The sequence below is a fragment of the Bidens hawaiensis genome, unplaced genomic scaffold (assembly GCF_021521415.1).
Source record: "Bidens hawaiensis isolate Kalapana, Puna unplaced genomic scaffold, B.hawaiensis_p1.1 tig00049023_1, whole genome shotgun sequence".
NCBI classification, from domain to species: domain Eukaryota; kingdom Viridiplantae; phylum Streptophyta; class Magnoliopsida; order Asterales; family Asteraceae; genus Bidens; species Bidens hawaiensis.
In genome coordinates, this window is record NW_027498770.1 from 97,520 (window position 1) to 121,488 (window position 23,969).

General features: G+C 31.0%; 1 protein-coding gene across 1 annotated transcript; it reads left to right on the forward strand.

Moving 5' to 3' along the window:
• The first annotated feature begins 15,621 nt into the window (after window positions 1–15,621).
• Window positions 15,622–19,096, forward strand: LOC143597771 (uncharacterized). The gene is made up of 8 exons (XM_077076176.1): window positions 15,622–15,990; window positions 16,170–16,479; window positions 16,607–16,684; window positions 16,786–16,866; window positions 17,227–17,292; window positions 17,574–17,639; window positions 17,784–17,852; window positions 18,653–19,096. The coding sequence occupies exons 1-8, from the start codon at window positions 15,695–15,697 to the stop codon at window positions 18,791–18,793; spliced, it is 1,107 nt and encodes a 368-aa protein (XP_076932291.1). The 5' UTR covers window positions 15,622–15,694; the 3' UTR covers window positions 18,794–19,096.
• The last annotated feature ends 4,873 nt before the right edge of the window (window positions 19,097–23,969 follow it).

A 23,969-nucleotide genomic window follows, 5' to 3' on the forward strand; every position in this document is an offset into this window, starting at 1 on the left:
TAAGGAGTTCTGCCTAAGTTATTATTTTATTATTATAAATAGCTTAGACCATAGTCGAGGGTATAGCCCGAACCTTGATTACGATTAAGAATAAAATAACTTTTCTTAAACAAAGGTTATAATTAAAATATAGTTTCTTCTTGATTAAGAAATGTAAGCAAGTTTATTCAAGAGATATAATTGAATAGTATTTCTTTATTGTTAAGAAATATAATATTATAAAGTAATGTTTTCTTCTTGAAGAAGAAACATCGTGTGTTAATGATAAACAAACAAAGGGACTAAAGGTCCAAATGTTTTGAATAAACAAATGCTTTTATCAAGGTTAAAGCTATACAAAACAGACTAAAGGTCTAAAGCTAGATCGATGATCTAGTTATTTATACAAATGTTATTCTCGTACTATAGGTCCGAGGTAACAAAACAAGAAGAAGAGAACAGAAAACAGGAATCAGTATCAGAAACTGATTATAAACAGACAAGGTGAATACGCCCCCAAACCTTTTATAATGAGTCTGAATGTTTGCATAGGATTTACAAATCCTTAAAACTTTGTGTACAATAATAAGAAATAGAAACTCTGATTAAGAGTATACATGTGTCTGGATCCAAACATACATGGTGACTCGGCATTTCCCCGAGGCCATGCATATCATCAACATGCCTCTAAAGATCTACGGGACTGTTCAGAGAAATGATATTGTGTATATAATTAATTGTACATGGTACTTAGGGTAATTTGATCCCAATGTAGTTGGGTGCCTAATGAATAGTCACAAAGGTATTGTTGTTGGTTTCACAAAGGTATTGAAAAGAGATTTTAGAGTCAGCGTTATTCACCAGCTTTGTGCTGACGTATTTCCCCCCCATGTTACAGGGAAACAAGAAAGGTTAGACTATGCAAGCAAAGAGGAATAGAAGATTGGAGTTATAGTCATTAGATGCTATCTGATGGCTCAGATATTTTATTTCAAAATATTATAAAAGAAATATGTTTTCGAAAGAAATGTATTTGAAACATTGAACGGGTATTTAAACCCGAGAGTTTAATAAGTTTTCAAAGTAATAATATTTTATTAAAGACTTCCGCTGAAATAAAACCCGCAACTCTGATTTATTTACAAAACAGGTACCAACTTATGGTCACACGCCTAGGCCCTAAAGTGGGGTGTGACAATAAAAAACCTATAAAGCAGGGATAAACTAAAAATTAATATATGATTTATTTAAAAAATGATATATATATATATATATAATTTATAATTAAATAACCGATTTTATAGTAAAAAAATAAACGGGTCTTGGGTCTCATCAAACTCATATAGTTTTTAAACCGGGTTATAACATCTCATTTATTTGTGAAACAATTTATCATCAAACCATAAGTATATTTTAATTTTCATACAATAAAAAAATATTAAAAAAATAAATAAATATTAAAAACAAATAATATAAAACAACCTCCGTTATACGGATGATAAAAACTAGTGTACATATTGTGATCTATTTGATAAATAGATTAGTTGTTATTCCACTTAGGGGCTGTTTGGTTTATTCAGATCTGAATGAGTTATATCTAAATGAGCCTCTGTCTCATTCAGCAACAACAATAAGTCTGAATGATTCAGACCTAACTTTAACAATTCAAATGTTTTTTTTTGTTTGAAACCAAACAGTCTGAAGTCTGAATGAATTAGATGTTTATATCTGAATGGTTTCATTCAGATATAAACAAACAGACCCTTGGCTAAACATAGCATATCAATTAGATATTTCTAACATGTCAGTATATTTTTTTGTTATGTTTTTATCATCAACTTCTTTATAGAATTCAACTGATCATTACTTTCATTTCTGTATCGAGAAGTTTGGAGAAAAGGGCAGTTGCTTAGAGCATTCTCAATGGGTTCTCTATTTTCATCTTTAAAATTTAACTAAAAAACACAATTTCTTTAATTTATACATCATTTTCTAATAACCTCCCCCAACCCATTCTCCATTACCATATCTATATTCATTTGTCTTATTATTTTCAATATAAAATGATTTCTAATATAAATTTATAGAAGGGTAGATGGAAATGGAGTATTGTGGAACACTCTAAATTTGAAGACTTCTTATATCATTTCACTAAAATTTAGAGATGGAGTTTGGAGATAGAGAATGGGTTGGAGTGATTATTTGAATGTTTTTTCTAAATTTTAGAAATGAAGATGGATATGGAGAACCCATTGAGAATGCTCTTATCGGCCAACCTTTCATAACTCAAATCTTTACAAAATTATTTTAAAAATAAACATAAATAAGTAATCCCAACTTTTCTTTTGATACATGAAGATTAAAGAAACCAACCTTTTTTTTTTCTTTTACATAACTTTGATAATAACAGTTTATTAGTTAACAAAAAATAATGATAAACGCACTACCACTAAACACCCTAAGTTTTGAAGAAGGATAGGATCTTAAGTTCAAGTTCTACAAACGACATAATCAAAACACCCTAAGTTTTTGAAGAAATATTTCTTCAAAAAAGGTTTCGTACAAAACACTCACACATAAGTGGTTGACAAAATAAATATGGGTGATTTGCATGATAAGAGTAACCTCAACAAGCTTATTTTCTCTAGGTTTGAATCTACATGGCAATTGATAAACTTTGAGAACACAAAATTCCTTGTTGTGGAGTGAAGGTTTTGGGTGTGAAGTCCTTCTTTACAAACTTGCAAAGAACTAGTGATGTGACACTCCCTCTCACATGCACACACACACACACACACACACACATTTAATATTTTTTTAATATGGTTTGTAAAGGTTTGTTGTTGTGTAGAAAAATGATGTTTTTGAGATTAATTTGAAATATGATGTGATGATGATATGACGGTTTGTATATAATTATTGTTGTAGATGCTCTAAATAGCGGGTTTTCAAGAGCTGAAGTTTTCAGATGTTTAAAAATCACACAAAATTCTTCTATTTCCATATAATTAGTTCGTTTTTATTATCAATCTTCTTAATGTTTTATAAGTATTAATTAATTTTTTAAAATTATATACTCTTCTATATCTATACTAAATAATAAATAAAAGTTTTTTCATGCCACATGTCATTCTCTTATGCATTCTTATTCTTTCTCCCCGCCTCTCTCTCCTATTAATTAAACATACTTTTTAAAGTTATTTTTATATATTTTTTGTTTAATGATTTCTCTAATTGCTTTTACAAAACGTATTTTATATTTTTTAAAAACGTTAGGTTTATTTATAAAACATTTTATAAACGAACATTTTCATAATTTACCGGGTTCATTGTTAAAAATACGTGGATCTTTAATTGAACCCGACCGCCTTCTTTTCACCTGGAACCGTAATATCTTTCTTTCTATCCAAATTCTTCGAACAAAACCTTATGGATTCTCCTTTACTGTACATTCTTCAACTAATCGAACGTTTTCTTCTATGGATGGTTGGTTCGTATCGATTGTACCATTTTGTTCTCATAATACTATTTTACTTTAGTTGCTACCATATTTTTAGTGTCTTATTTAATTTTGTATCAAAAGAAGTATTTAAATATTTATGATTTATATTTAAGTTTGTGAATAGTAGTTATAATTTAACTTTGTACTTACTTAATGTATTATTCAACATTTTTTTATCAAAAGTTATCACTTTCAAAATTTAAGTTGTCTAACCCGTGTAAAATACAGGTTCATAACCTAGTTGAAATATATATTAGTCTTAGGAACTGATTATTTTTATTTTTTCAAAATTAACTTAAATTAAACAATTAAGCTTTGTAATTTCTATTTGATCAATAATACCTACTACTTTAACCTAAAAATATAATCATTAAAAATGCATTAACTATGTTTCATATAAGTTCCATTTAAATAACTTAATTTTTATAATATTAACATTTGTAAAAAAAAATCATAAGACTGAGAGTGTCTTTAGATAACAAAAATGCCTTTTAGTTACTTCAGTAGATCACTTAATACTAAGACCATGTGTATTTAATACTTGGCACACCCGGACATTTTGTGTTTGTGGAGCCTATTCAGCTTTTTGGGATTTTTGCAAAAAATGGGTGTAGTGAGAAAATGTCCCAAAACGCCTCTCTCTTGTAACATTCGGAACTTTCAAATTTGTTTTCGTATTTGTTTACCCGTTTGAGAATGTAATTTGGATCCTTTGTATCAATAAAAATGTGCATTTATTAGTAATTTATTGTTTATTATCTTTTATAACTTTTATTATGTCAAAATCCCTTAGGAACTCTTAAAATGGCTAAAATATGCATTTTTGGAACTTCATAGGCTATTTCTGTCAAAAATCAAACTCTGGACAACAGGCACCCCCTGTTGGTTCGCGTAGCGTGAAGCATCATCAGATTAGCTAGAATCGTTTAAGATTCTCATTTAATGTTAAATCTTTCCCTAATCGATCCAAAATTACGAAAATTGAGCTAAAAAAAATGATATGGAATAGTGTCTAGGTTCATTCCACCGTTTTTCTTTGATATTATATTGATCCAAAGACTTGATTTTGTCATAAATGCAATATTCGTTTACCTTAACGAATCGTTTTCTTGTCCAACAAGTTGAACTTCTGGTTATTTAAACAAACCACACCTCCAAACCCTAGAATGTTACTTAAAATCATTCCTCCACCATTTCCCTTAGTCTCGATCCTCCGGTTTTAGTGTTTTCGTCTTCAAGAACAAGCTCACGGTTGACTTTGGTGTTTCCCGAGCTTTGACTCAGTATTTATTATCATTCTAAATGTCTCCAGGGAAAGTTGTATTATGTAAATACGTTCATAATTATCCACTAAACAATAAACCTCAATCACTTTCTCTGATTGAGGGAATTAAACGTATCAAATGGACTCCGACCCGTTTAAGGGCAATTTGGTTAACAACTTTGACTGATCAAGTTTTATCACTTATGGTCGGAAATAGCTTTCGATCCAGAAGTCTTTTTAACTCATCTTTAAATTTTGAGTGTACTGACAAAAAACTGATTTCCGACTCGCTGTTCGGATTCTGGTCAGTACCAGCTTCCTTATTTACTAAAAATGTCATAACCATTTGGATTGATTCCGGCGGCTGTATTCTCGGTTTTAATTCTAGTCTATTATCACTAAGTTTCAGGTATGTTTTGATTATCACAACCAACGCGTTAAAGTTCGATTCTTCGCTATTCTTATTACTTTCTAATCTCATTTAAGTGATAAGGTGATAAATCATTCCCTTTTTATTTACTGTTTACAAACATATTATGGGGACGCATGCATACTCACAATATTTATGTACTATATTATACACACTAACAAACTATCTTATAGTGTGCGTGTATTCAATTAAATGACTAACTGTTACTTGATTACTTGATTCTTGCAATTCGGAGGGGTCCAACATAAGTACGTTATAGTATGATCATACGACTGTCATAGTAGCCATAGTCCGTGAGGCTTGGTCAACTGACGCATTTATTCGCTCATTGTTTGATTGTTTGACATTCACAATAACAGTTTTGCTTTTTGTCATATTTATTATTGTAACAAATTTGGTGATTTTCTCACTCAACCATTTGTTGACAAAACTATGTTATTTTTTCGAATATGCAGGTTATCAGTTGGTGTGAAGCTAGGTGAAGAGACAACTAGCAAGTCTTTAAGAATAAGATTACTAAAAGACTATTTAAGTTATTTTGCTCAAATTTGGTGTTTTGATATCTTTGGATAAAATATGGATTGTTTTGGTAATTTGCTCAAACTTGATGTACTCAGATGATGTTTTGATTATTTAAAAATAATTAAATAGATATTGTCATATAATTATATTGCATTATAATACCATGTGAGCTGTGAACCATCTGTTCGCACCCCGAAGTTCCGCTATAGGTTGGGGTGTGACATCTCTCCTCCCCCCTCTCTCTCACAAAACCTCAAAATGTGAGCAATCACAACGTTATGTACATAACGTTGTACACCAAAACGCCATCCATAATGCCTGGATGGGCGATGTTCCCAAGCATTATAGCACCAAAATGACACCATAATGTTGCCACTACGTACGGTCTAAGAAAACTTTTGTCAAGGGAAATTTGAACCAAGGTAAAACAAAAGACATATGGCAAACGGGCCATGGCATTTAAGAAAAATGCACCAGACCATTGATAGTAATCCATTGTATTTAAGAGCATACTTTCTATGAAGGCGAAGATACAATTTCTGACCTTTAGACTACTGAAATATTACGAAATCAATCCTGTAAAGAAATGATTTTCAGTAGCTATCCTTTATATACAGAGTTGTCACAGTTACAATCATTTACACTAACTTTCATAAAAAAAACTCAGTTAAGTGACACCATATACGAAACATGTGATGAGCATACCGGGAATTTCAACGTGCATTTTTTTAGAAAATGTGCTTTAACTAAAATCCGCATTCATCTATCTACTTTTTTTTCTTTTTTTTTAAATTCTTGAAATACAATATCAACTTAAAAAGTATTTTTAAAGTGAAAATTCATTTACCAATTTTGATTACAGTTCGTGAAGTAAACTTGAAGTGGATAATACATTCACATTGTATTATTCATTACTAGGTTATTGATCCGTGGGCGACAAGTGTGGAAAAATATAAATAATGTAACATACACACTATTCTAGCATCAAGTGAAATATTAATAATGTAAAAACAAAACATTCAACTAAAATAACATTCATTTTACAATTACAAATTAGTAAATAGTTCCTTATAAACCACATTTGTAGTTTTATTTGTAACTTATATTCCTTGTTCAATATCTTTCAATGGCTAGTAACATGTGTATCATACGCGTGAAAATTGTATATAATTATATATAGCGACATTGATGATGATGATAATGATGATAATAATAATAATAATAATAATAATAATAATAATAATAATAATAAATTGATAGTGTAATATTTATAAGAACAAATAATTTTACATTTATTAGAAGGTATTACAATGTTGTTTTAAGTAAAACAAAATAACATACAAAGTAAATTACCAACTTAAAACATCTTTCTAATTTAAACCATGAGGCCAAAAAGATATATCAATAAATACTACATCATGATATATGAAGTCATAAAGTCTTGTTTATTAAACAATCATCGAAATAGAAAGAAATGTGTTGTAATTTTTATACTTGCAAAGAAGAAAACTAAAATCACCACAAAATCAAATTCAGTGTATTGTTAATAAGAGAAATAAAGGTACAAATACAATTCACAAACTTATAAACAAATCATAAATCTTTATATACATCCTTGGAATGAAATAATGAATTTTATGATAAGAATATATAGAGATAGTCATCATATCATACGCTTTAATAGAAGTTGTTTGACAAAATTATTACACGGTTTTTATTTATAGATGATTTAGATAAACTTTGTAAAGATGTGATAGAATTAATTATGATGTTAGTTTTTGTCTAAATCTGAATATTAAATTTGAATATTAACGTGTGTCAGTTTCGGTTTAATTTAAAAATTCATATTTTGTAAAATTTGGTTACGAAATGATTTATATATGAAAAATGAATATGTCTTTTTAGTTAAAAAAATAGTATATCTTAAAAATAACTTGTGATGACACGAATTCATACCGAACAAATTTGTTATTCTTTTAAAATTAAAACAACCTGTTTCAAAATAATTACAAAATATAAATAAAATTGGTTAATTAGTCAACTTCAAAAAATTATGGAAAGGTTTTTGATTTTTGAAGCATTATAATCGGGGGGTTTAGTTTAGACATTATTTTTTACATTTAGGCATAATAAAATAGTCAAATATAAAAGAATGAAAAGTTTGTTGAGATTGAAGACTATGGAAAGCTTTAAAAGCTTGTATTTAATTTGTAAAATTCTGTATTTAATTGGGTTTAAATATGTTATGACTATTAACCATAAATTAAGCAATTATAGTGACTATTTAAAATTTGAAATTTAAATATAAATTCGAAATGATTTATCTCAAATTCCGTATTTAAGCAACGCTTACTATATTTTCAGTAACGTTAAAATTAAAAGTAAGTTATAATAGTGATTCTAATTTGAATTTCGATTAGAAAATTGAAATTATTAATTTGGGGGTTTATTTTTAGACATTTATGCGTAATTAAAAATGGTCAAATGTAAACAAATGGAAAGTTTGTTGACATTGAAGAATATGGAAAGCTTTAAAAGTTTGTTTGTACGTAATTAGTAAAATTCCGTATTTAATTGGAAATATATATGTTATGAATATTAATTATTTATTAGCTAAGAATAAATTAAGCAACAAAGATAATATTTATATTTTGGTCAAGCTATGTATTTAAAATCATTAATGCTGGAATTCTGTAATAATGTTGGAACATATTTTAGGCATAAAAAATGCTTCAATTTTATACGTATTTAATCTTGATTAATTATGTCATGAATATTAAGCAAAATTTAAGAAACAAAGACTTGTATTTTAAGTAAGATTTTAAAGAAAAGTCAAATGACTATCTTCATTTTTTTTTCGAAATGTGAACTTTTATAAACAAGCGCAACACCAACAAACAAGCCACCTCCACAGCCCGGAGAGAAGCCACCCACCAAAACAACTCCAAAAATTACATGAAAGAAAATTTACACCAGTTTGACCAAACTAATGATCTATTTTTTGTCCTATATTTGAACCAAAGAAAACCAAGCGACTTAATATCCCCAATTAACTCTTCGATCTTAATCTCTTTTCCTTCAAAAACCTTTTCATTTCTAGCCTTCCAAATTCTCCAATAAGCGATAATCACAATCCCATGGAACGCCTCATTCTCAATCGTTCCAAGATTAGTAGTCTTGTGAAGTTCAAGCAGGTCTCTCACCGAGAATCCAAAGATATGAGGCACTTTGCACCAACGGCTAATATGGTCCCACACCACAGCCGCTACCGTACAACTCGTGGAAATATTATCCGCCGATTCATTCCCCAAATCACATAAGGTTCATTTGAAATTTAAATATCAATTGAAGTCATTAAATTGTATTTTAAAAGGTAATTCTGTAATAAAGCTGGAAAAGGTTTTATGTAAAAAACATATTAAAAAAATAATGACAAACATGTTTAAAATTGATAGAAATTTTTTATAACATCCACGCATATTAACAATCAAAACATGTTTACAATTAGTAGACACTTTCAATAACATCCACACTCATTTAAGACAATTTGCTAATTCACAATCTTGGACCACCAGAAGCTGAAATGAATAAAACTAAATTAATGTTACATAATAATTTTATAATTTATATATACTAAATTAAAAATTAAACACACATATTTTGGTTTAGCAAGAACTAACAGTGGATTTAACCGGAATATGTAAGACAATAATTCTAATGACCACCTAAATCAACCATATCTAAGAGAATAATTGTGAGTAGCACCTAAATCAGTTTAGGAATGCCAGGCTTCCTTACATAGGCTTGCATTCTGTTGCTCTGCAAATTATTATTAAGATTAGTAAAAAGTTGTATGAATAATATAGTAATTAATGAATGTGTTAACAATACCATTTCGTCTTGAACAATCATTTCGATGGACCAATCTTGCCCGGGCTTTGAGTTGTCCTTCTGCCGCCAAAGTTTCAAAATACGGACCTTTAGGATACACTCACTGTTAAGAACATCAAGTTGGTTCAACATGATGATATTTGTTGGCTCCATCTTGCTAGAAAAATTTAACAAAAACACAAAAAAAATAAAATTAAATAACAATAACACTTTTAAGCCTAAAAATGAAATATGAAAATGGAAGATATATAAACAACAAAAACTTAAAACCTTGGCACAAAGCTACTCGTTTTTACTAAAGAGGCTTTGATGGTGTAAGAATTAGCCTATCAAATGTATATATTTATATGAAACGAATTAGGGTAGAGAAAATTATATAATTAGGAATGTATAAATGTAATTGATTAGAAACATAAATTTAGGAAATTTCAAAAATTTTCAAAAAAATTATAGTAAGAAGGAATAGAATTGATATCGTAATTAACGGATTTTCAAATAATATGCAATCTTACATAATTAGATTCGAAATACAAATAATATATTTCCAAATTTTTGAATTTTATGTAATGGTAGTTCTGTAAAATGCAATGTTACATAATGTAAAAATGTATGTTACTAATTATATAGTATGTATTGTAATTCATATAAGGTGTGAAAATAAAAAGTTACTAATTTAGTTATATATATGTAACTCAATTTTTAATTAGTAAATCGTAATTTTGAGTCAATGTTGACAATAATAAGTGAATGGGTGAATGGGTCAACAATGGGTTTGTAACTCAATTGTTATTGTTAAACAATAATAAGTCAATTGATTTGTATTTTAATTCTTAAAAGTAAATGACTGTAATTAAATCATTGGGTCAATGGGTCAACTAATGTAATTATAGTAAAACTTAATGATTGTCAATTAAATAAAATTTACATTCAAATTTAGACCATAGTTTAGACAATAATTAATTCAAATAGGAAGCGGGGAATATCAAATTTACAAATTTACAAATCCGTAATTAAAACTTTCCTTAATAAAATGGGTAATCGTTTCCTAATTTCCTTAATTTTCTTACGAGTTTGACAAATATAATTTAAATAATATAATATTTTAACACAATTATAATATTTTAAATCGGTATATATATATATATATATATATATATTATCCGTAATCTCTATACTAAATCCGTAATCTCTTCTATTGATGAAATAACAAATAATTAATTAAATTATTTATTATAAATTATCTATAAAATTAACAAAGGTGGTGAATGAAATCAACCAAAAAATAACAAAGGTGGTGAATGAAATCAACCAAAAATAATAAAATTTTCAATAATAAATTTTGAATATTTCGTATTCAAACTATAGCTACGATTTTAAAATATTATATTAATTAGAATATTTTGTGCCGTTATTTAATTAATCTAAATTTACACTTTTAGCTAAATGTAATATTGAAATATTACATTATTACATTATTATTTAAGTATTCAAAATGAAAAATTAAAGATTAAAGGAAAGAGGAAAGATAATAATTAAAAAGCATTGATGAATCTTATTTTAATATATTATTGATTTATTTTATTCACTTAAAAGTTAGAGAAGGCATTGATATACATGGAAAGTATGAGAATCAACCAATATGAAGGGGGTATATGGACTTAAAGCTTATTGCTTTAATAGTATAGTTAGATAAATTTACCAGAATCTCGCATTTTATAAAAGAGACCAAATCTTTACTCTAAATAAAAATTATTATTTCTTATTCGGGTTATTTGTTAAATAAACTATATTATCAATTAAAAATAAGTAGCAATCGCAAACCACAAACAATCAAACCTTATCAATCGATCATACTATGTATGAGCATACCATATCAATCGAACAATCTCTCAGTTGATAATACCCTATTAATTGATGTCATACCCGGCTCCATGGACCTTTGGCGTGTGACTAACATTGGTACATGTTTCGTAAATATATCAGAGTTTAAGTTTGTAAAGCAAAAGTCTTTGATTAAATATTATTATATTCAAAATTTCATGAATTAGGTACTTGACGTGGTTACAAAAGAGTTAAGTTGTAACGATAATATACATCTTTTTTACATTGTTAAAATATATCACTTGAGCTATCAGATGATCTAATGGCTATCCATCATCTCCAATCACATATTCCCAATTACATGTAAAACAGTTTTTAAAATACATCAGCAACACATGCTGGTGAATATGCTGACTTTAAAACATTTAGTTCATACTCAAAACAATATGCCCTCTAAACCGGGTATCAGTTATATCACATTAGAAGCACACACAACCATATAGATTGGCTTAATGAGACGGGAACTTGTACCATGCGTGTTGGGGTATGTATACATATGTAAGGATCTAAACACACATATGACTAGTCAAAATGCCAATAGATACTAACGTTTTAGGGATATATTATCCTATTTAACTTTGGTTTCTGGGTAATTGAATCGATTAATTAAAGAGTTTTATAGATATGAGCGTATTCACCTTTGTTTTGATCAACGCTTTCACTAATTTGTGATTTGAGTTACCTCGTACCTTGAGTATGAGAACAACCTTTTGTAAATTACTAGATCAACGATCTAACTTCAAACCTTTAGTCTGTTTGCATAACTTTAACCTTATCAAATCATTTGTTTATATAAAACATTTAGATCTTTGGTCTTTCCATTTATTTACCAAGTATATCTTATGTTTCGCCTTCATAAAGAACATCAATTTGACTATACCCTTTGTATATAAAATTTTGTGTTTCTTAATTATAAAGAAACATGACTATACCCCCGACTAGGGTCAAATCCGATATACTAAAATACTTAAGCGCAACCTACCTTGATACGAATATATGGATGAAATTCCTAGGCTTTGAGAGGGAAACAATATTTTTACTAGTTGTGGGAGTCTAGGGAAAACAATGTTGGAACTTCTACTGCATTGCACGTACGTACTTCAAGAAACTAGGCTTGTTGGATCATCGGAACTTAATTAGCATGCAAACCAAGGTTAAATTTGTGTGTTTGTGCCTTTGTGGTGTGTTTTGGGATGTTGTTGCAACATGCTCGGCCCCATTTTTATAGGCAAAGTTTTGGACCCATCGCATATTGTGATGGCCCTTTCTGGCGGCCATCACGTAGCGCGATGACTCAGATCATTTAGGGGTTTCTACGTAGTGACACGTATCCTGGTTACTTAACCTTGTCACTGCGTATTATGGGGTTGGATCTCAAGCGGCTCACGGTGATGCGAGTGTGCAAAGTGCGCCTGTCACTTGTACCTGTGCGTTTCGGGTGTTTCGCACCCTTGCTAAGGCCTACAAGTGTCTTATCAATAGACAAAATGACTAATTTTCTTTATTGTGCAATGCATATGGTCTGACTTAATGAGAAAAACTAATTAAGTTAAGGCCAAAAGATAAATGATGTAACATTTGGAAACGTAAAGTACAAATTAAACATGTCAATATTGAAGATAAATGACAAGCGATTAAATCTAATACAAACATAAAGGACAATTTGTGTAATTCTGTTTAATTTGATTTAATATGTTCATCAACTTTTGTCATATCAATTTACCAAAGTATCCATCATGTGACTAGTGCATGGGAATGGTTAATAGCATGAACTAATAGGGTTAAGTGGTGTTGCAAAAATTAGCCTAGGTGCCTAGGCTTTAATTCGACCTCAAGCGCATCGATTTTAGCTAATCGGAGGCTTTAGGTGCTAATCGTTCAAAATTGGTCCTACTGGGTCAAAATCGGTTATAGTTGGTTAAATTGGTCCTAATTGCCCAATTTGGTATTGGTCAAAATCGGTCTTAGTCTGCCCAACTCGGCCCAAATCGTTTAATTCTTGGCCCAATATGTCCATATGCTTTTTAGTGAAATCCGGCCTAACAAAATCAGCCCAAATACGCCTTAAAATAGATGATTAGACCAGAAAATTTTCAGTACTTTATATGGTACGCTAAAGGTTAAATGTTTGAATTTTAAACTATACGACATTGTGGTTAATTGATTGAATGTAAATGAGAACAAAACCAAACTAAATGACTAAAAAAAAAAACACTTTCGAACTAAAAGAGAAAAATCTGAGTTAATCACATAGACTAAAACGGTGCTTAGCTCGATCGGTAAATTATGAAAGAAACACACAACATTCTACTAATAGTGCAATGAGGCTAACCCTAACCCTAATAATGATATACTGAAAGAAAAGAAAAACCTCCTACTTAGTTTAACACTCTCAAATCAAGGAAACAACCAAACTGCATTTGTTTTGTACCAAAAACTTTTTTTGTGCCCCACTTTTTTTGTGCCCCACTTTTTTTGTAATACAGCTAAAAGCTAAAGAACAATATTGTATTTTATTATAGAAAACAAATAAATTATTAAACAAAAGAAAAGATATAGAACTTCCAACCCCACTGCTTCAAAATTTACTTTGTTGATAGAGACATATATTTAAGGGGTGGGGTATAGTGACCAATTTAATCTCATCTAATCTGATATGAATGATGACTTGAAAGTAAAACAAAAACCCTAGGGCAGGCTTGTTAATTTTGATGCTAATTAAACAAGGAAATTATTAAAGATTTTATGACAAAAGTTTTTTGACAGAATTACAAATTTTGTTCTTTAAAAAAAGCCAAATTACGGTTCGTGTTCTTTTTTTAGTTTCCTTGCAGGCGGTGTCCTTTAAACATTTTTTCCTACACGTTACGTCATTTACGCTAACTGGGTTAGAAAAACTCAGTTAAATACCCTCACGTGAGACGCATGTGAGGGTATACCGGTCTTTTCAACGAAGTGGTTCAAATATATTATTGTAAAAAATAAATAGTAATTATTAGATATATACTCTCTCTCTCTTCTCGTCTTCTTTCTCTCTCTCTCTACTCTTCTCCCTTGTAGCACAGACTATCCTAACCCAACATCACCGACCAGATCGCACTCGTTAACGTCAACGCAGACAAGCTCCGAGGTGAGATGCTTGACCTCCAACATGTCGCCGCTTTCCTTCCTCGTACCAACATCACCGCCTTCGTTGACTACTCCAACATCGTCAGATCTGATCTTGTCATTGTCACTGCTGAGGCCCGACAGATCACGGGGGAGTCCAGGCTTAACTTGCTGTAGAGGAACCTGTCTCTGTATAAGAAGATGGTGCGGCGGGTTTACGGCGGCGGATCTGCTCATGGATATCCAACAGGGTATCCGGTGGGTTTACGGTGGCGGCGGAGGTGGTGGTGGGAACTGGGGGTGTGGGTTTCGTGGGTCTGTGTTGGATTGTCGTCGGAGTTAGAGAAATTGGGTGATTTGGTGGGTTTGAGATCTAGGGTTTCTAGGGTTAATGATTTGGTGGTAGTGGAGGTAGAGGCGAAATGGTTAGGTGGTGGTGGAGGTAGAGGCGAAATGGGTTGGAGTTGGCCAGATCCGGTGGTGGTGGATGGGTTGGAGGTGGCCGGATCCGGTGGTTGTGGATGGGTTGGAGGTGGCCGGATCCGGTGGTGGTGGTGGCCGGGTTTCGACCAGGAGGTTTTATGGAGAGTTGACCAGGTGGTGGTGGTGGTGGTGGTTGTAGATGGGTGGTTGACGGCGGCGGTGGGAATGGAATGGAATCTGCAACGGGGTGGGTGGGGGTATGGTGGCCGGAGTGGTTGTGATATGGTGATGGTGGTGGCATAGAGAGAGAAAGAAGAGAGAAAGGAGGGGGAAGGTGTTATAAATTTGCAGATACATACGAAAAGACAAAAATGCCCTCACATGCGTCTCACGTGAGGGTATTTAACTGAGTTTTTCTAACCCAGTTAGCGTAAAGGACGTAACGTGTAGGAAAAAAATGTTTAAAGGACACCGCCTGCAAGGAAAGGACATGAACCGTAATTTGGCTTTTTTTAAAAGACAAAATTTGTAATTGGGTCAAGTTTTTTTCTTTAAAGCAAAAGAAAGCCTTAAAGAAGTTTTGTTTTTTTGTTTTCTTTAGACAAGGCATGGGGTTAATCTGTTATGTTTGTAACATCTAGTTTTTAAGAGAAAAAAACAGACATAAAAAGCCAAGAGAATCAGTGCGTTGGAGATGATGGGAGAAAACCCTAATTATTGGTGGAGCTTGAATGGGAATAAGCTGCAATTACCACCACCCTCTCAGCAGGCACCAGCTTATACCCCAGCAGCTGCTGCTGCTACTTTCTTATCATCACCACAGTTACCGTTACCGTTGCCTTTGCAGCTGCCACCTTCATCTTCCATCTTGAATCCTCCATATCTCTTTGGATCTTCTCTACTTGTGCCTGCTAACCCTAATGCTTTGTCTGACCATCATCAGCATCATGAAAACCAAGATTTTCCAGTCTCATGGAGCCAACTACTTATGTAACACATCTTTAAATTATTCTCCTTTTCATCATCATAATATTATTCATGCATGCTCCCCACCATATATTTTTAAAAATTAGTTACTAACTAACTATGCAATGATTAAAAAAATATTCTTTTTTAAAACTGTGTTGATATGGAGTTTTAATTATTATTGATCTCTGACATGTTTTCAGGAATGGATTAGCTAATGATCAAGAACAACACAACCTAAGATCAGCTGCACATGTTGGTGATCAAGTAAAGTATGGATATTTGGATACTAATCAACAAAGCAGACAACTTTATAACTACAGTAATATTAAAAATGATAATCATGGCAACAATAATACTGAGGAAGATCTACAAGCTTGTAGTTCTTCTTGGTCATCTCAACTTCCATCTGTTGGTTCATCTTCTACCATGAGCTTAAGCACCACCACTATGTTCGATTTCTCGAGTAAAATCGACAGCCGAAACCAACATGCTAACCAATATTCATCTCAGGTAATTAATTGATTGATTACTTAACTTATATATAACCTACACAAAAAGTATATATATGTCAGTTCTTAACATTTGGGTTTGATTTCTTTGTTAATTAATTTCTTATGTGGTCCTATATATATCAAAGTATGATGATACATCTACCAGCAGTGTATCGAAAAAGCCGAGGTTTCAATCATCTAATTCGACACGCCCTTCTTCCATGGTATGTACAACATTCAACTTGTTTTTACTTTCATGATTTGTTGTATACTACAAATATAGAAAGATAACTATTGATGAATTTACTTATTTCATGAAATTAAGGAGTGTAATGACACATTTACAAGTGGAACTTCTAAAAGAGCTAGACCTCAACACTCATCAATTACCCAAACCCCTCTAAAGGTAACAAATCTCTCTCTCTCTCTCTCTCTCTCATAGTTTCTAAAAATACATATAACTGCTATTCATAGTGTTAATGTATTGATAGAGTTTTGTTATTCAAGGCTATATGTTATAATGACTTTTACCTCACAAGGTAGCATATTTTTGTAACTACAAATTGAATCTTCGCCTACAATTAGATGTGTGGGACTGTGGTCCATGAGCCTGGCTAGGCTTTTCTATAAAGAAAGAGTTACTTGATCACAAGACTGTGTATATCTATATATGCATATAAAGATGAAAAATCTTTATAAGTTTGTTTGATTACATGAGGTGATTAATTAATCAAATAGCACTAACAATGGCTATACATATAACCAGGTGAGGAAGGAAAAATTGGGTGACAGAATATCAGCTTTGCACCAGCTTGTTTCGCCTTTCGGGAAGGTACATAAACTCTTCCACGAGTTAACCGGATATTTTTATCATATGTTAGTATAAAATAACCTATAAAATCTTGTTTAGAACAGATTTCTAGTTCCATTAAGCTTAGGACCTCTTATTTTGATAGCATAAAATTATAAAAAGACTATCTACAGTCTAAACTGAGGACCATGTATGAAATGCAAGCATAAATGCTCTATTATTTAACTAATAAACAGTTAACTAAGTATTAAAGATTCAAAGCTGAAAAAAGAGATAATTGTTATGGGTGGGACTTTTTGCAGACTGACACAGCTTCTGTGTTGTTAGAGGCCACAGCTCATATCAGATTCCTTGAGGGTCAAATTGAGGTGACATAGTTTTTATCTTTTAACAAATAATTATTAATATTCATAGCAGTAGGTTATGTTTTTACAGACACCATTTTAGAGATGAGCGTGCACTTAAAAGTAGTTACTTTTTACAACATTCTTCAACTGAAAAATAACATGCAGGCACTTAGCTCACCGTACATGAACTTGGCCAATAATGTTTCAGGAGGCACGAGACACCAACATTCTGCTGTAAGTTGCCCATGCTTTCATTTTCTCAAATACCAATGCACTCAAATTATCTCATATTAATTACTACTAATAAATTAATCAATGTCACCTTCTTAAACCAAATTAGCAAAGCTAATTTCAGTTTAGTCTCATGTGCTCAATGCGTTTGAGCACTAAACGAGCCTGGTTAATTAATCTAACATGTTCACGGTTCCACCCGTTAATTTTTATAGTTTGCTTTAAAAGAATGTATTATATGTCATGCTTTACACCCGGCCTTTAGGTATAATACGAGCATATTTGTCTTATAAAGATCTGTACTTTATAGTATTAGCATGTGAAAATCAGCCTAAACGGTCATGACCCGAATATATGCTATCATGTCCGGGTTCGTTTTTATATTCATGTTGATTTAATTTGATGAGCTTGTTTAGAATTTCTGGATTTGTGTCAACAAATTAGCTAGCCTAGCTATTCTAATCCCTAATATTAAATGGATAAAGAAAAGGAAAAAGAAAGCAGCTATGTGTTTCGTGATGCTTTATTGGATCCATCACTTATTAGCCTATTTAAAGGATTATTCAACACAAAGTGGGAGACATGATTCTCAACTTTAATTTGATGATTAATATATTGAGAGGTTTACTTAATTACCTCGGGATTGCATCGTTAAAAGTTGTTAATTATTGCTTAATTAATATAAATTTTCAACCAAGTCTTTGGTTGATCATCATTACATGAAAAGAATAATGGAGCTTAATGTCTTGTTAACTTTGTACGAACCAAACGCACCCTAAGTTTAATGTTTTTTTTTTATGTAGGATGGGAAGGCATTGCCGAAGGATCTTGCGAGTAGAGGGCTATGCTTGGTTCCGGTAGCTTGTATGGATCATATTGACACTTCCAACATGACCACAAATGGTGCTGAATTCTGGACTCCAGCACTTGGTGGTGGATTCTAAGAACTTGGTGAATTTTGAAGTCAAATACTGGTCAATTTGAAATGCCCGAAAAGGAAAGAACAGATCGAAGGTTAATTCTCGCATGTTAGTTATGTTGCGATTTTAGTTTCTCGTTCTTTTGTTTTCGGGCATTTTCCTGGTGAAGTTAGGGGAAAGCAAAGACTATATCTGGTACATGGATGTAAACTTGATTATGCAATATTTCTACAATCTGTGAAATTAATATGTGAAGTTTAGTGAGCAGAACTGACACGTCCTTGTTACTAATTAACTATGTTTAATCATCTTAATTAAGTTGATGTTTAGCATGTCTTTTTGGTGTAATGATATTATATTTTTGTTGTTTAAATTTCAACTAAAGAACAAAAACCTTGAAAATATATGGAAACAAATATGGTTTTCTTATTTTGATAACGTGCAATATTGTCATGTTTATGATCTAGTTCAAATTCTAGTGTAATAATAATTATATTAGTGATAGCATATGATTTACTTTAATGCTTCTTAGATAAGATTTCACGTTAAAAGCTATTTGTACTGTTTAATCCTAAAAATATATATATCACATATTTACATGCACATTCATGATTTGAATTACTCATTCTTCGTGTATATATATAATTTGAAAATCAATAAGACACTAACAGAAAATCAAACGCAAGAAAATGTTGGTGCGTAAACATCCTAGCTAGTTAAATAAGAAAGTGCTGGTTGTATCTTACATTTCATAAAATAAACGAATTATATTTCATATAATAATATTTGAAAACCTTGCTTTAACAAAAAAAATGTTAGCGAGGAAGTGAGGTTTGTTAGCTTGATTATCAACACTAGCTCTTAGAATACTTGTTTGAGTGATAATTATGAATATTACATACCTCTTGCAGAGTATACAATTAATTATATTTCACTTGGAACAAACTCAAAAAGTCTTTAGTTCATACTCGTCTTAGGTGGCAGTGATGATTAATACAGATACAAATGAGTGTTTATATATATATATATGCAAGTTCACTGCCTCACTTAAATGATTTGTTAACAAGGTGAAGGTGATCATTATCAATTTAGACCAGAAGCCGATAGCGATGAGGCCGGTACTGTTGGTAATTGGCATCTAGGATAAAAGGCCAACTCACAAGTTGGTGAGTTTGGAGGCCCGAGCTTGAGCCCGAGTAATATGTTATTTGTGTTAATGGATATTTAAGGGGGTTATAATATTAGTTTAAATTTCTTGTTCACTAAGTTTGGAGTCTATATATATATATGTGTGTGTTTACCAAGTTACGATTATTCATATTAGAAGAGAAATTATAATTAAAGTTTTAAGGTACATTTCCTTGATAATTATAACAATATTGAGAGTTATCTCGTGTATTCTTCTTGTTTAATTTGTTTATTAAGTCATTTCTTGATGAGGATCAACCAATCGAATTTTAATGATTAAACTTAACATGAATTCGACAAATTAACTTGAACGTCTATATATCTGGTGTCATGTTTTTTTTTCATGCACTTTTCTATACTGTTATATATTTAAGTTCTAAAAAGTGATTCACTGATTTTAATAAATACAAAAAGAAACATGAGGGAAAAAAATGCGTTTGTTGAACCAAAATCAAACCAGTACTCCAGAAACCGGTTTAAAAGAAAGCGATATGAAACTCAATAGAACCTCTAATTTCATATAGGATTAGGACCTTGTTAAAACCAAACCAAACAGTCTAAAAACCGGTTTCAAACCAAACCAACGTTTTTCTATCAAGAAATTTGTTTCAAAATTGAACCGGTTTAGGCTGACTTCCATTAATGGAGCAAACCAGTTAATTTCTGCCTTATATCTAAACTTTAATAAGTTTGTATTTTTCTAATGAATCATTAAGTAATATTATTAAGATATAAAACGTTAACTACTAAAAATGTGCTGAAGGGTGTATCAAATAATTGCAAAGTTTTGAATTATTTTTTGATAAACATCCATTTTGAGAATATATTTAAAAGTACTAAATAAGTTGGTATATTAACAATCCATTTCTTATAATGCGGGCCTGATCTTAGCAAGCATAAGGCCCAATTGAACATACTAAACTACAGGCCCAGTTCTTTCAAATTAACCAACTTATGGAGTTCCTCAAAATAGGCAATAACACCAATAGATCAAAGGGTGTTTAGACTAATGATAATCTTATGTGTTATTGATCTAAGTACTTAACTCTAACTTTGTGACTTAGAAATTACCATACAAATCATATCAAACTTAGGAAAGTAAACCAATTTGGCTGACTTGTCAGCTTAAGTCCTTTCATATTCACCAACTTGTGAATACGGTCCGGAGTTATCAACATCAGATCATTGATTTCAACCAAATAATTCTACATGGGGGTATATGACCTTGAACCGAATTATCTACTGAACGATGACAGACGAACATCATAACTCCTCGTTGAGGTAACAAGTTGGACCGACTTACCTTTTTTTTCTTTTTATTTATTCCAGAAGAACAGTCACGTGTGTATTTGAACAATTCGTTCATGAATGACGATAGGATGCCGCTAAGGGTCGTGTTTTGAGGGAGCCTTTTGCTCTCCCTTTATCAATATATAACTTTGATATACTTTGTTATTTGATTGAAAATTTATATCATAAAATATAACATTCAAAAAATTTACACATAATACTTTCAGATAAAATAATAGTATTAAAAATGACCAATTCACTTTTGAGTTTATTAACGAGTCAACACCCTTACTACGATTCTTCTAAATTTCAAATGTCTGACTAGCTATGAGGATTGTGTGAATACAACGATAAAACCGAGTGGTGGCAAATAACTGAATTAACCAAACTGAAAATTCATCGTTGTTTTGGTTAAGCCATGATTGGCTAACTGAAAATCATGGTTCGGTTTTGGTTTGTGGCATAACTGCATTAACTGAATCGAACCAAGTGTACACGTAGCTATTGAAAATACAAAATATAATAGTATGTCATTTTAGTTTCGGAAACACTTGATATTTTCATTCATGACCTTTATATTTTTAATAGTTGTAACGATTGTATAATTAAAAAAAGTGTGTTATATATGTTTATCAACTTGGTTAACTGAACGAACCGAACTACAAAACTGGCGCACATTTTAATAGCCGGTAGCCGAAACCGATCAGTGATCAATTTTTTTAATGGAAGTATTTGGTTATGGTTTCGGTTAATCGGTTTTAGGTATTATATTAGCATTTAACGTAATCAAATTAACCCCATATATACAGGATACATCAACCAGTTATAAATTTATAACAGTGTGTTCAAGACCAAATGTGATTTAGTAGTTGCAATCAACGAGACTGATGCTCACAGATGTTCACATATAGACAAAATATACATGAATAAAGATCCTAATATCAATAGAAATTAAATTTGACTTTGTGATGACATCGTATTTATTAAAGGATGCTTTTGTCATGGTTAGGCAGTCGAATCCTCCTTAACACTTTCTCAAGTCGCATAAGCAATAATTAATATATTGGTAATGATTTGAATTAACAACCACATGATATGAAGCTAAATGTCAATAATCAGTTGATGATGTCTAACCTATAAAAGGCATAAGTGATCCAGTATGCATGCAATTGGAATGATTATTCAAGGACTTTTAATTGGACACTAATTGTGTTTAGGATTTTTGGAATATAATGTTGGTAACTTGTAATGCACGTATGCATAATAATAATTAGACTCAAATGAAGTGCTTTTAAATAAATTGGAGCATGATTTAAAGTTGTTATATGATTTATTACAAATGTTTATAGTTAGCAATTTCTTTTAGTTTGGTTGCGAAATATACTAAATATGCATGTGGACAAAACTACAAAGAATTTATTGTACTTCGATGCGGTCAAATTTGTTGTCAATAGTTATATTTGTAGTAGGGTTGAGCAAAAAAACCAATTAACCGAAATGAAACCGAATAACTGAAAAAACCGAACCGAAATATTAACCGGCGGTTAAATTTTTAGTTTTTCGAAAAACCGATTTTTGGGTTTAGGTTAAGTTATCCATTTTAATAAAACCGAAAAAAACCGAACCGAACCGATTAATCGAACCTATGTTTTCTACTTGTTTTTTTTAAGATGTAATGACCAGAAACATAACACCAAAATAATCTACCATTGATGGTGATGAAGATGATCAAGACTGGGTCTAAACTTTGAAGACGAATAAGACAATGAATAAAGATTCGGGAAACCTTTAGTTATTTTTTATTAAGAACGTTGTTGAATTTTAAACTCTGCTACTTAAACAACTTTGTATTTTTTTGGTTCCACATAACACGTGTCTATTTTTGTATTTTGAATTCAATATGTATGAGGTACTCTATTTTTATTTTTTATTTTTTGAATTCTTTGTTTTTTTTTTTTGTAATGTCTACTCACAATAAAAAAAACCGAAAATAACCTAAACCGAAACCGAAAACTGAATAACCGAATAATCGAATAACCGAAAACCGATTGGTTGGTATTATAAAATAACCGATAGCTTAGGTTTAGGTTTGGGTTTCACCCAATAACCGAACTGAACCGAACCGTGCTCACCCCTAATTTGTAGGTGAGCTTAGTGTTCTCTTATGGTTTATAATTTTGAAGAGCCACGATCACATGATTACAAAATTTTGATGTTACTACTGAATAATTTTTCTTTTGACAAAGATTTGTTGAACAAGACTGACTAGTTATTTATTTTGAGTTCACTTTTAATAGTTTAAAACACGCAAGATCTAAGTGTGTGGTCAAGTCGATAAAAAGGTTAGGACAGGTGTTTTTATAGTCAAATGTTATCATCAACAAAATGATATGGTTTTTTCTCTTAAACATGAGAAGATTACATATATATAAATGAGAGTATTTACCAACTATATGAACTAAATACACTCTAGATTCATTTATTCACTTATTGTGTTTTTATTTTTAATTTTCTCTTATGTTAATAACATAATATACTTCTTTTATTCTTTCTAACATAATAACATAACAGTATACTTTTCTATTTATATGACAACGAGTTCATATATCATTTAAGAAAACATGTGTTAAAGAGTCTTAGGCTCACAGGTATACCTTAACGCCAAGTACGTTAAAGCTGAGTTGACAATGGTTAAATAGTGGCATACCACTCTCTTCATAAG

Bases quoted from the DNA above. Each gene is read 5' to 3' on its own strand.
- LOC143597771 (XM_077076176.1), top strand. From the start codon at position 15,695: ATGATGGGAGAAAACCCTAATTATTGGTGGAGCTTGAATGGGAATAAG. The intron at 16,867-17,226 runs GTAACAAATCTC...ACATATAACCAG, and splicing joins TTACCCAAACCCCTCTAAAG to GTGAGGAAGGAAAAATTGGG. The intron at 17,853-18,652 runs GTAAGTTGCCCA...TTTTTTATGTAG, and splicing joins CGAGACACCAACATTCTGCT to GATGGGAAGGCATTGCCGAA.